Source organism: Lactuca virosa, chromosome 8, assembly GCF_052849685.1.
Source record: "Lactuca virosa cultivar CGN04683 chromosome 8, Lactuca_virosa_CGN04683_v6, whole genome shotgun sequence".
In the NCBI taxonomy this organism is placed as follows: Eukaryota; Viridiplantae; Streptophyta; class Magnoliopsida; order Asterales; family Asteraceae; genus Lactuca; species Lactuca virosa.
The window spans coordinates 113,995,648-114,009,243 of record NC_136433.1 but is presented as its reverse complement, the minus strand read 5'-3'; the positions used below and the strand labels follow the sequence as shown (position 1 = coordinate 114,009,243).

The 13,596-nt window shown below is 39.2% G+C and overlaps 1 protein-coding gene across 1 annotated transcript; it reads right to left on the bottom strand.

Annotated features, from left to right (window-relative positions):
- Positions 1 to 12,608: 12,608 nt before the first annotated feature.
- Positions 12,609 to 13,515, bottom strand: LOC145132758 (putative glutathione S-transferase). The gene is made up of 2 exons (XM_079067661.1): positions 13,152 to 13,515; positions 12,609 to 13,045 (listed from the first exon to the last, which is right to left on the bottom strand). The coding sequence occupies exons 1-2, from the start codon at positions 13,461 to 13,463 to the stop codon at positions 12,698 to 12,700; spliced, it is 660 nt and encodes a 219-aa protein (XP_078923787.1). The 5' UTR covers positions 13,464 to 13,515; the 3' UTR covers positions 12,609 to 12,697.
- Between the last annotated feature and the right edge of the window lie 81 nt (positions 13,516 to 13,596).

Below are 13,596 nucleotides of genomic sequence, written 5' to 3'. Positions count from 1 at the left end.
GGAGATCAGGTCAACACCAGAGGTGTCAGCCGGCATGTTTTTCTGCTTTATCTCGTTTATGTTATGATTATGTGTCGTTGCTTCTTGCATGAGATATAAAGTGTTGTATGTGTTAGAGAAGAGTTAGTATTGAGAGATTTTAGAGAGATATTATCCGGTGTGGAATTCGTGAGGAAGGAAGATCATGATGCGGGGAATTGGAAACTTTCAGCAGGAACTTAGGTTCCTTGAAGTTCGGTGTATTAGTGGGGTTCGATTGAGCAGCATGTCAGCCTCGCCGCCTGTGTATAATAGCTAGTGCTCTAAGTGGGGGAGAATTAGAAATTCTCGGATGAGTTGCTGGGTGTAGAGTGTTACCTGTCGCGGTATGAATGTTGATCATTGGAGTGGTGCAATGAGGCGGTTCAGTTGTAGTAAGGGCTTGGCACGTATCATGGATCTTGGAGCAAGTAGGGAGGATGCTGCTATGTGATAGCGGCTGGTGGGGTTGTCCCCGAATGGTGGAAATGCTGAGGAAATGCGGAAGGCTATGTATGGATTGCTGGTTATGCGATCAGTCTCTGGGTATGTATGCATGTTATGAGATAGCGGTGTGCGCCGCTAAGGGGTGATGTATAGTGAGGTGCTGTCATTGTGACAATGATTGGATGATATGTAGACATGATTTCAGTCTCCTTGGAAGAGGAGAAGGATAGTAATTCCAGATTGGAGATTTGGACAGAGGAAAGTGAGATGGCAGGTTGACAGACTCGGGAGTAGTCTGGACCGGTGATGAGGACTGTATAAGGATATTGCAGTCGGAGGGCGAGGACCTAGAGATCGTGATAAGGAGGTGTGATTGGGTTACACTCAGTTGTGTCGAACCGAAGGGTTCGAGGGTGACGCAAGGACAAGGTCCTTGGGTCCCGAGCATGGTTGTAGGTTTAGGTCATGTATGTGGAGGTATTCCAATCTAGGGTATTCCATCATGAGGATGACCGGACCCTATGATTGATTGGACCTAGTGTGTTTGGTATTCCAACCCGAGGGTTGATTGGGCCAAACATACATGAGGATGCGTGGGTATACCATCCTGGGAATGACTGGACCCGTTATAGGCGTGCCTGGTATTCCAGCCCGAGGCTGATTGGGCCAGGTACGAGTGGTTACGCATTATAGTTAGTTGATTATGGAAATTGAAGGATGGAGTATCCTATCAGCGCGTAAGGGATAGATTCATAGGGGGAATAGGATTCGTTCCAGGTTGCAAGTTATCCGGGTTATCGCCAATTTTGGGCGAAGGAAGATGGATTAGTGTCTCAGCAAAGCTCAGTGGGTGATTGTGGTATCTAGCGTTCGCAGGGCGCGGAAGTGCGTCCCTGATATGAAGGGATAGTATCATCGGGTGATACATGGTTGATATGTGGTGCTATTGAGTTGAAAGGCCGATGGTCGGCTTGGAGTAGTGGCAAGGATGCCACCCGAGAAGAAGTCGTTGTAAGAGAGATGCAGTAGTAGGGTTTGCAAGAACCTTAGATAATTGAGAAATCGAAGTCTACAGTGCAAGGGGTTTGTTCTCGAGCGTATACTGCAGTAGGCTTCGAGGACGAAGCCTAATTTAAGTGGGGGAGAGTTGTAACATCCCGAAATTTCAGAAGTTCAATGAAGGGCCAAAAGTGTAAATAAAAGAAGGGACTCGACGAGTAGGTCTGCTTACTCGCCGAGTCGGAGCGGGATTCTGTCGCGGTTTTAGTGGCCAACTCGCCGAGTCGGCGGCTTGGACTCGACGAGTTGGTGCTGTAGAGAGAAAACCCTAATCCTGGGGGTTGTGCCCTATATAAAGAGCATTATAACCCACCCTTAGCCTCTTTACTACCCTTTTGAGATCCAGAAACCCTAAAATCAAGTGAGCCTCCATTAATAGAGAGAATAGAGCTTTGGAGGAGGAAATCTTGGAAAGGGGCTTGAAGATCAAGAGGCTTGCTACAAAGGAGTGGTGTAAATCCAGGATCTACTTCAGTTGGAGCTTATATTGGAGGTAATAATCTGTTGCTTGGGCTCTTTTGCATCTAGATCTTTTATCATTTGAGATTTGGGGCATTTTTGGTATGATTGAGAGCTATTTCGAGTTAGAGGCTTAGATCTGAGGTTGCTACCTCAGATCTAGGCTTGTGATGGTCCAAAATGTCATAAAGCTCCTGTCTAAGAGTTGTTGGTGAAGCCCCCTAGTCCTTAACCCTATCCCTAGAGTGTTTTGGGCCTATATCTCCTTGGTTTCACGTAAAGTTTGCCACTTTATGTGAGGGTTAGACTGTAAAAGAGTGGATCTATGGATTGGAGCCCCTGCATGGTTCGAAAAGCCACTGTATGGATTGAGAACTAGAGAGACTCGGCGAGTCACATGGGTGTACTCGACGATTTGTATGAACATGTGCATGGACTCGGCGAGTTGGAAGAACAACTCGGCGAGTCTGTTGAAGATTGCCTTGGACTCGGCGAGTCTGTTCTTGGACTCGGCGAGTCTGGTCGCAGAACCCCAATCTCTTCTGGTTAAACCTCGAAGCAGTGAGTCAGGAGGTGACTCGGTGAGTTGAGCAGGATGGGACTCGGAGATCGTTGGACTCGACGAGTCTTGGGGTGACTCGGCGAGTTGAGTCGTGTTCTAAGAGTTTTCAGAGTATAAGGACTCGACGAGTCAACGGGTTGACTCGGCGAGTAGAGTCAGTCATGAAGTTTGACTTTGGCATGGACTTTGACTTTGATCTTCATGGGTGTTATGGTAATTGGTTATTTATGTCAATGGTCCATTGATGGCAATAGGTGTTGGGGTTTGGAGCAGTGCTTCGGGAGTGTGCTTTCGTGGTTCGGTTCTTCAGGTGACTTATCCTCACTGTACTCAAGGGTCTAAGGCACCAAGGCCGGCCCTTTGAATTGTTGTTTAGAGCTTCTTATGCTTATGTGATGATATGCTTGCTAGTATCCTGGTAGATAGGATAATGATATGATGTTATGCTCTGTTAGCTTAGTATCCTGGAGGATTAGGTAGTTAAGTGATGGCAAGTTTTGTTGGATCAGCACCCTGGTAGTTGGGTAGTGGTTATATTTATAGACCTGTAGTTGGTCTTGCCTTATGTACGCTGGTAGGAGGTTACCTGCGGGATATGTATGTTGAGCAGTAGCAGAAGGTATTCCATGCCGGTAGGATGATAGGGCCCTAGTATGTTGGCTCTGTAGAGTGGTATGTGGTTGCCTGTTATGTGTGCATGGTTGCTAGTGTAGGGAAATTCCAACCCGATGATTGTAGGCCAGGAGTATTCCATCCAGGTGGGATGATTGGACTCGTAGTAGGTTGGCATTCCAACCCAATCGTTGAGGGGCCTGGGGTATTCCATCCTGAGGGATGATTGGACCCATAGTAGTAGTTATTGTATGTATAGGAAGTGGGGCACTCCAACCCGATGGTTGTGGGCCGAGAGTATTCCATCCCGGTAAAATGATTGGACTCATAGTATGTTGGCATTCCAACCCGATGGTTGAGGGGCCTGGGGTATTCCATCTTGCGAGATGATTGGACCCATAGTAGTTATTGTTGTACGTATAGGTGTATGGGCATTCCAACCCGATGGTTGTGGGCCGAGAGTATTCCATCCCGGCAGGATGATTGGGCTCGTAGTATGTAGGCATTCCAACCTGATGGTTGAGGGCCAGGGGTATTCCAACCGGAAGGTTGATTGGACCCATAGTATGTTGTTTTTTGTTGTATGCGTATGTTTATGTGTGTATGGGTACTTTGGGGGAACTCACTAAGCTTTCGGGCTTACAGTTGTGGTTTATTGTTTCAGGTACTTCAGGAGATCATGGCAAGGCGAAGGCGTGATCGTAACGCTCCTCATGTTTTATGATTTATGTGACATGGTTCTGGGGGATACTCTGATGTCTAAACTATTTTGAAAACAAGATGTATGAACTTATGGTTTTTGAATGAAATAAAATGTTTTAAATTGGTTGGAATTTTTGGTCGTTACATGGATATTCGAAAGTCTATAAGGTCCAGCGTTATGTATGGCTAGTATACACTAGCACTGCAGGGTTGATGGAAGTCTTATGGATGGGTGGGTAGTAAGAGGCCGGGAGGCCAGTTATGAGATGGTTAGCCTTTCCTCTAAGGGAGAGGATTGAGCACTTGTCAGATTATGTATACAGTTAATGTGTTGTGATGATACTTGGGACAGATATGGGTAGGTGTGGAAGGTAGTATGGGCCCGTACTACGGAAAGCACAGGACCCATACGCGTAGCAATGAAGTCACAACCCTAGGGTTTTGTTGGATGTGGGTCTCCTGTTATTATGCGGATTATCTGATATTTTCTTGGTATGCTTTCAGAATGGTGGTTACGAGACATGTTGTGACTGGATCCGGATCAGTATCCGGATCAGGAGACGGAGGCCAGGAGGGGCCAACAACACTTGAGGTTGTGGTGCAGATGGGTACAGAGGAGCTGGATGTCAGGATTCGAGAGATCATGCATGATGAGGTTGCTGATATGTTCCGAGCACAACTGTCGGAGATGTTTGGGTCTATTAAGACCACCATGGTCGAGTACTTCAACGAGCTTTACGCGGCCCTTGCAGAGATGGTTGTCGTTGCAGCTGCATCGGCTGTAACAGCGGTAGGAGGAGGTGGAGCCAGTCGGGGCTTCCAGTACCGGGACTTCGATAACACGAAGCCCCCGACATTTGATGGTATCCAGGATCCGATTAGAGCCATGAGGTGGTTATCTGACGTGGAGGATTGTTTCTTCACGTGTTCATGTCCTACTGACCAGAAGGTTAGGTGTGCCCTGAACATGCTGAGGCTCGGGGCCAAGGACTAGTGGAGGTTGACGACAGGGTCGTACACTGATGAGCAGAGAGCTGCTGTTACTTGGGAGTAGTTCAGGGATATGTTCCACGCCCGACACATTCCATAGGTCGAGCGGGAACGTTTGGCTCAGGAGTTTTTGAGTTTGAGACAGGATGGGGAGTCGGTGACAGAGATCACCCGTATGTTCACTGAGAGGGCGATGTTTTTCCCGGAGTTTACTTCTGAGCAGGACCAGATGACACGTTATCTGAACATGATCAAGACTGACATTTGTTTGTTTGTTGCCACACAGCGATGTGATACTCTACTGGATTTACAGGAGGCCTCTAGGCGGCGTGAGTTGGAGATTGAGCTGCAGTTTACAAAGCAGCGGCAGGCCCCTGCACAGTCACAGCCGGCATCGAAGCGGTCTAAGACCGCTGATTCTAGGACCGGGGGTCAGCAGATCCGCACTTGTGGAAAGTGCGGCAAGGGTCATTTGGGGGTTTGTCGAGCTGGTAGTGGGTGCCACAGGTGTGGCAAGGATGGGCATTATGTGAAGGATTGTCGACAGGCCACCCCGGTTCCGGGTATGAGGTTATGTTATCACTGTGATCAGGTTGGCCACGTAAAGGCCAACTATCCGTTGCTTGCTGCTAAGCTACGATTGCTAGTTGATGTTTAAGTCATACTTGATGTTATAGTTATTAGACTTATCCAAGTGGGAGACTGTTGGATTAGGTGTCTAAGCCCATAACTATAATTGGTATGTACTTGACCCGAGAGTAGCATGGTCCATTTCGGGTTGCATATCACCAGGACAATTTGATAGGATGGATATTTGAGTAAGAGGTTATTTATGATTTACTAATATATTATAAGTATAACATATTAATGAGGAAATCATATTATTTAATTAGTTTTGATCAAGAATGAATTTGGAATTAATTTAGTGATCAAAAGAGACTAATTAAATTAACGGGGACTGATTATGTAAATCAGTGATACATATAGGATTGGGCTATTGATCCATGATGGGCTAAGTTTATGTAAGTATCCATGAAGAGTTAGCCCACATGAGTTATGGATCATAACCTAAGTGTGTGGATTAGGGTTTACCCACGACTCTTGGAATCTCACACTACATATATGTTACCCTTGGCCTAAAATCGGTTACACAAGTGTTCTTAGAGTTCATATAACCGATTTTGTGTGCTCCATATTCTCTAAAAAAAAGTCCTCATTTGTTCATGGTGTGTTGTAACCGTTTGAGGCATCACACTTGGGGTGCTAAGTTCTTAAAGGCCAAATACATCAAGCTACAACAAAGAGGTAATCATCTAACCTATTTTATGATTCAAATATCAAATTGTATGCTAGTTGTAGGCTTCATGCTTTGCATATTTTATTGCATGTATAATTAGAGAAAACTTAGATCTAAAGCATTTAGGGTTGTATGTGCACCATAGGATGTTGTAGTACATAAAACCCAACAGAAGACACTTAAAGAAGGAGAAAGGAAGTGTTGGAGAAGAGTAGATTCAGAAGTCTAGCTTCATTTCTTGTTCATCAGAGGTATAATGCTCCTATCTTGTCTAAATTATGATTAGATCTAGTTTTAGGGCATTTTCTCCATATTTTGGTCCAAGAATGCTAGCTTTTGGGACTTGGACGTCCCAAGTGAGTATATCATCAGATTTGGAATCATGGAGGCCTTTCATGGCATAAAGATTCAAACTTTATGGCCATTGAAGCCCCATGCAAGCTATAGGATGTCATTTTGGCCTTTTAAGCTTCAAAAGGCCATGCATGGAGAGAAAGGTGGAAGCTTTACTTGTTCATGTAGTTTCTAGGGTCCAGATCTCAGTTTGTATGCTTTAGCTTGGAGTATTGATGGCTTGTGGACCAAGATCTTGGTCCTAAAGAGTTAGGGTTTGAGCTAAACCCATTAAGTAAGGGTATTAACGGGTAAAGTTGGAAACTTTACCCTTAAAAGGACATTTTCAGTATGTAGTGGCAGTATATAGCTTGGATCGAAAGGATAAGGACTTAATCCATTAAGATGACTTAACAGACTGGAGAACTCGTCGAGTCCATAGAGGAACTCGATGAGTTGGGTTGAAGTGTCCCGATTTTGTAAAGGGCAAAACTCGACGAGTTCAAGGATCACTCGACGAGTTGACTGGAGAAGTTCTGATTCTGAGGATAGGAGAAACTCGGCGAGTTATGAAAGAACTCGACGAGTTGGATTGCGCTTTCAGGGTTTATGATTCATGGAACTCGACGAGTTGATGGACCAACTCGGCGAGTTGAGTCAACCCGGGATGTTGACTTTGACCGGGATGTTGACTGTGACTTAGACTTTGACCAAGGTTGACCCGTAAGGGGTTATGAGTATGAAAGGGTAATTAAAGGAGATCTTTTATGTGTAGGAGTCTGATTGGAGCTGATTTCGGAGCTAAGGACAGTTCAGCTACTTCACGACATTTGAGGTGAGTTACCTTCCAATAGGAGTGGGTCGAATGCACCAATGTGGGCCCACTAGTATTTGATTATAGTTGAGATGATTGTCTTTGTGATAATTGTCGGGTATGACACTATCTGTTATGCTTTATGTGCTAGTATGTTATGTTATCATGCGATAATGGTAGGAAGGGTAGGATAGACCCGGTTACCAGTCGAAAGGACCGAAGGGGTAGGCCAGCACCCAGAATGCTAGGCAGTATGTGACTTATGTATATATGCTAGGATATTATGTGGTAGTGGTAAGGGTGAAATAGTCCCTGGTTACCGGTTAAAAGAGACCGAATGGGTAGGCCAGCACCCAGGTATGCTAGGCAGTTACCGGTTGAAAGATACTGAAGGGGTAGGCCAGCACCCAGATATGATTGGCAGTTACCGGTTGAAAGAGACCGAAGGGGTAGGCCAGCACCCAGGTATGCTAGGAAGTTACCGGTTGAAAGAGACCGAAGGGGTAGACCAGCACCCAGATATGCTAGGCGGTATGTTATTGTATGGTATGTGGTATGATGGGGGAATTCACTAAGCTTTGTGCTTACGGTTTTCAGTTTTGGTTTCAGGTACCTCTTCTTCGAAAGGAAATGAGTCGGCATGATCGCAGCGCATCACACTACATTTTTCGCACCAGAGATCTTTGGGATTTATACTCTGATGATGTTATATCATGACATGTTTTGATTATCGATACATTGGCTTTTGATATGATTGATATTATGATTATTTTCAGACAAATGGTTTTATAGTTATTATATTAAAAATAAAAATTTTGGTCACGAATTTTGGGATGTTACAATACATATTAACCAAATAATTCAATTTTCTAATTATAATAATATAAGGATTTTTGTTACTAGTTATAATTAATAAGAAAATTATGAATTATCAACGTAAATATTGTTTTAGAAAATAAATAACTTTTTTATTAATATTATTATAAAAGTAACTCAATTATTATTATTATTATTAGTCATTAACTATTAACTTTTATAAATAAAATATTATAATTATTAACAAAATAAAATAACATTTTTATTATTATTAATATAAAACTAGTTTAATTACTATTAATTATTATTAATACTTAAATAACTATTTGTTATTTAGTTAAAATAATATAATAATTATTTATAATTACTATTTATCATAATTATTAGTATTAATAAATAAATAATTATTTACTTTTTTTATTGAAAAAATGTAATTATTATTATTAATTACTATTTATCTAGTTATTAATAATAATAATAATAATAATAATAATAATTACAATAACAATAATAATAATAATAATAAATGAATAAATAAATAAATAAACAAAGTAACAATAAAATAAAGTAAATGATGTATAATAAAAGATGTGAGGAAGATAAAGCGATAAAAACCATGTTTGGTTCTCGAAAACTTGAAAATTAGTATTGAAATGTCGAAAAGTCGGGAATTAGAACACGTCCGTCGAAAATCCGTCGGTAATTACCGACGGTTTAGCGATGGATAATGATATTCTGTCGCTAATCCGTCGTTAATTACCGACAGAAATGTTCTAACTTTCGATTTTTCGAGTACTGTACGGCGTTTTATCTTGTTTATTTTTCTCACAACTATGTAGTACATTAATTACTATATATATTTACCAAATTATAGATAATATACACATACGTACACCCATGTAGACTAATGTTTCAATTCTAATTTTTAAGTTTTCTAGAACAAAATGTCTTTTTTTCTGCTTATATTTTTGTCACACCTTTATTCAAGCTAATATACATATATGAACACTCGTGCATACCATCGAAGTCTGTTACTCATCTAAGCAAGGGTTCGAATTGGACTCGAACCGAAATAACAAAAAATCGATCTACTAGGAAATGTGTTATCTAAGAAGGCGTTCGGTATTGGAACCGAGCCGACCCAGACTGGAACTGGATCGACCGAAAACCAAAAATGATGGATTGCGATAACCCAGAATTGGACAAAATACACATATATACATATACATATAAGCATATACATCCACATACACATATAGATACACTTATACATACACACATATGTATATACACGTACACATAATCATACACATATACATGGCTTCGTCTCCCCCTCTCTCTCTCTCTCTCTCTCTCTCTATCTTGATATTACAGGGAAAGACCTCGCCACCAGCACTCCACCACATGGGTCAGCATCCATCGTCATCAGCGTTGAGGATTTCACGTTGAGCCATCATCGTCCTCCGAGATCCGCCTTTTGTTTCCTATCTCCATTCCTTTGTAAGAAAAAAACCCGAAATCACCGTTGTCACCATGACCTTCACCACAACCACCACCAGGATCTTCATCCCGAGTCCCTAGTCCCCTTTAAACTTCATAATCTCACATGATTTCCAAAGGAATGAAATGGTGGAAGTCTTATACAAAGCAGTCAGTTTTCGACATTAATGGGTGGGATTGCTAGATGTTTTGTGAATCACATTTAGAACTTTGTTCAATCAGCAAGGGGGGCAGCAAGTCCATTGATTTCAAGGTTTTATCAATTGGCACTTAAATTTTGTGATCACTTGTGTTCAACCTGTACGTGTTCTTGCTTTGAAGATTTTTTCCATGTTGAGATTTCTAATATGCTCAAGGTTATTGTTGTTTGAAGTTTTTTCCTTTTCATTGACCATTTTACCCCTACATGGAATTTATGGTGTGTTGCGGTTTTGGCTCCCCTACTCGAAGAAAAACACAGGTTTGTGCAACTCTAATTGTAAGTACAAGTAGAAGCTTCAATCTACCTTGGCATGTGAGTAAGCTTACTGGACTAACAACATTATGTTTAATTCTTTAGGATATTTCCATAAGTTGTGGTTAAATAGTTCATCAAAATTATGATGGAAACGGAAGGATGCTTTCAAGTTTGAAGTTCATATCCAGAATAAGATTGATGATAAAATAAATCAATCATTCCTTTTTCTTTTTAAGTTGCTTATTGTTCATTTATTTATGCTAATAACACGATTCCACATCATAACAATGTGAATTTATTTTTTTCTTGCTTGTATGTTTCTTGAACTAGTTAATAATGTTATAGCATTATACTTTCAAAGTGTAATGCAATAATTAGAAAAAAAAAGTTGAATAAAAATGACTAATATTTCGTTTTTTCTTATATGTATGTTTCTTGAACTACGTAAAAATGGTATAAGATTATACCGTTATACTTTCAACATATAATTCTATGATTAGAAAAATAGTTTGACAAAAAGACTAAAATTTTGTTTTTTTTTTCTTATCCGTATTTTTCTATGAGCTTGACATGATGTTTAGTTTGAAGGAACATTGGTGATTGGTAGTTGTGGATGGCTAGTAACATACGCAGATGAAGATGGTAACAAAGGTTTCTTGGTGACCTCTTGTTGTAAGTACCTATTAAAATTCTGCAAAGTACAATGTTATAAAAATAGTATAATAAACTACTAAAATTTTGTTTTTTATCTGTATATTTTGTTTCTTGAAAAAGATAACATTGTTATAGCATTGTACTTTCAAAGTACAATGTTATTGTACTTTCAAAGTACAATGTTATAATTAAAAAATAAGTTTATTATAATAACTAAAGAGTACATTACATAAACAGATGAAGATTATGTATGGATGTTCAAGAAGACACTAATCTAGATGAATACAAGGACATCTCAGGTCTTGTACTTTTTAGTTATAGAAAGTACCAAAAGTACATTCCTATTATTTTTATTTATACCTTAAAGTATGTTGTTATTAGAAGTACATTGCTATATAGAATAAAATGTATAGTATGTTATTATAATTGATAACATGTTCCTATATATAATAAGCCAAAGTACATTGCTATAATAATATAAAAGTTTAGTAGATTTACTAATTATATATGTTTGTATTACCATTTTTAGGTAGACAGATCGCGTCATGAAATGGCTAGCATGTGCGAAACTGAAACACAAGGAGAAGCACAAAGGGGGTTGGAAATGGAGGAGATGCGAAAAAAAATGCCTTGCTAGAAGGACAAATGACGACTTTCTTCAAGCAAATTAACAATTTCCCCAAAAATTCATCACAAGAAAATTAGTTTATGTTTATAATCTAAACAATTGGTAATTGTATTTTGTGACATTTTTTAGTCATGTTTAAACAATTGGTAATCATATGCAACGTATGATGTTTAATTACGCATGTAGGATATTAATTAATGTATTATTAGATGCTTAAATAAATATGGTAATCATATGTGGTGTAATCATATTTTCTGACACTTTATGATTAAATTTACTTTTTACATATTCAGTTTTTTGTGTGGAAAAAAAAAACTAAAGAAGAATATGATGATTGATTTTGTGTTATTTTTAACAATATTATTTATTATATTTCATTTGTAAATTGTAACAGACTTGAATTTAAACAGAAGCCGAGGAGGACAGGAAGACATGCATTCTTGGTGAGGTTGCAAGAGAAAACATGCATTGGCTTGGAAGCCGTGGAGCAGAAAAAAGCTTGTTTCACGGCCTTTTATTTATTTATTTATTTATTTATTTATAATTTATATATGAAAAAGCGAACATTGAATCCACTTAATTTCTACAGTAGCATTACTTTTTAATTTACAAAAAACTTATAACCTACACAATGAAAAAAGGTTAACAAAAATATATAAAGCAATGCTTAATTATATTTACTTTTCTTTGTAGTATAAAAGAAGAAACTTTTGGAACAGAATCCATCCATACATATATATTGCGGTTAGCTTTTTAATTTATATATTCATGTTAATGTAAAATACGTTAGTCAAAGTTTTAATAATACATGCATATGTATGTTTAAATAATAACATATAATGATGCGGTCCTCCAGTATTTTATATATGACCTCAGCATTCAAATATTAGTTAATCGTTCTATATTATACTCTGATATTAAACACATAATTAATCTTTCTTGTGATTTCTTCATTTAATTTTTGTCCAATTAATTAACTCTATAAGATCGAATGCATCAACACACATAACGGAATCAAGCAAAACCATCAACAACACATGTATAAGATCGAATGCATCAACACACATAACGGAATCAAGCAAAACCATCAACAACACATGTATATACTAGCTCATCTTCCCCGACAATATATCCAAGATAATGGTTTTATATTGCATACGTACCAAAATGTAGGAAACCGGTAACATCGGAACTCTCACATGCTACATAATACAAAAATACGTAAGCATATAAGAGCTGCTTATTACAACAACGATAGCTGGACGTAACGGAAACTTCAACTTCAATAACAACACGTGCATCATGCATACCCCCTAACAAAACAAAACGATCATGCAAGTTTATAAACTTCACATACCATTAGCCTTTCCGAAAAACTTCAAGTAAAATGCAAGCATCTGTTCACGTGGTGGCAAGGTATTGTTCACAGCTTCACTGTTAACGAAATCATCAGCCCATTTGGTCAGTTTTGGAAACTTGTCTTCAGTGAAGAACTTTATTCCAGCTGCTTCTTCCCTTATTGCATGCCAATAAGCTATGAAATCAGCTGCAATATCAACCAGACCAATGTTGTCGCCTCCAAAGAACTTGGTACCTTTGACTTTGAGTTGGTTTTCTAGTATTTGAAGTTGCTCACAAGCTTCTGCGATAGCCTTCTCATCCCCATTGCTGCCAACAGCCTTAATCACAGGGATACACTGCACAAAATTAACCATACAATGTAAAATCAGTTCCGATTCCATAAAGTAAACTTTACAATACATATATTCAGTTTTGTTATTAATACATGTACATAAATATTACCTTTTCATCAATGAATTTCGCCAAAAATCGAGCAATAGCCCTCTCATAAGGATCCTGAGGCAAAATCGGCACTCCTTTCCAGACATCGTCGATGTACTCAACGATCACAAGAGACTCCGAGATCGGTTTTCCATTATGTAGCAACACCGGTACTTTCTTAAAAACGGGATTGTACTTCAAAAGATCGGCACTTTTGTTGCTGAGATCTTCTTCAAGATTTTCGTACTTGATTCCCTTGATATTCAAAGCGATTTTCGCTCTGGAAACGTATGCACTTAAGACAGTGCCATACAACTTCACTGCATCAGCCATATTTTCGATCGAAGCAGGTAGCAACAACTAAGTTCCGGTTTGATTTGGAGATGGTACGCTTTTAAAATGTTTAGGAGAATGGTTGATATAAATACTACGAGGAGTAGTTGGTCGTTGAATATGGTATAAGTGC

Bases quoted from the DNA above. Each gene is read 5' to 3' on its own strand.
- LOC145132758 (XM_079067661.1), bottom strand. From the start codon at position 13,463: ATGGCTGATGCAGTGAAGTTGTATGGCACTGTCTTAAGTGCATACGTT. The intron at 13,046-13,151 runs GTAATATTTATG...AATTTTGTGCAG, and splicing joins CGAAATTCATTGATGAAAAG to TGTATCCCTGTGATTAAGGC.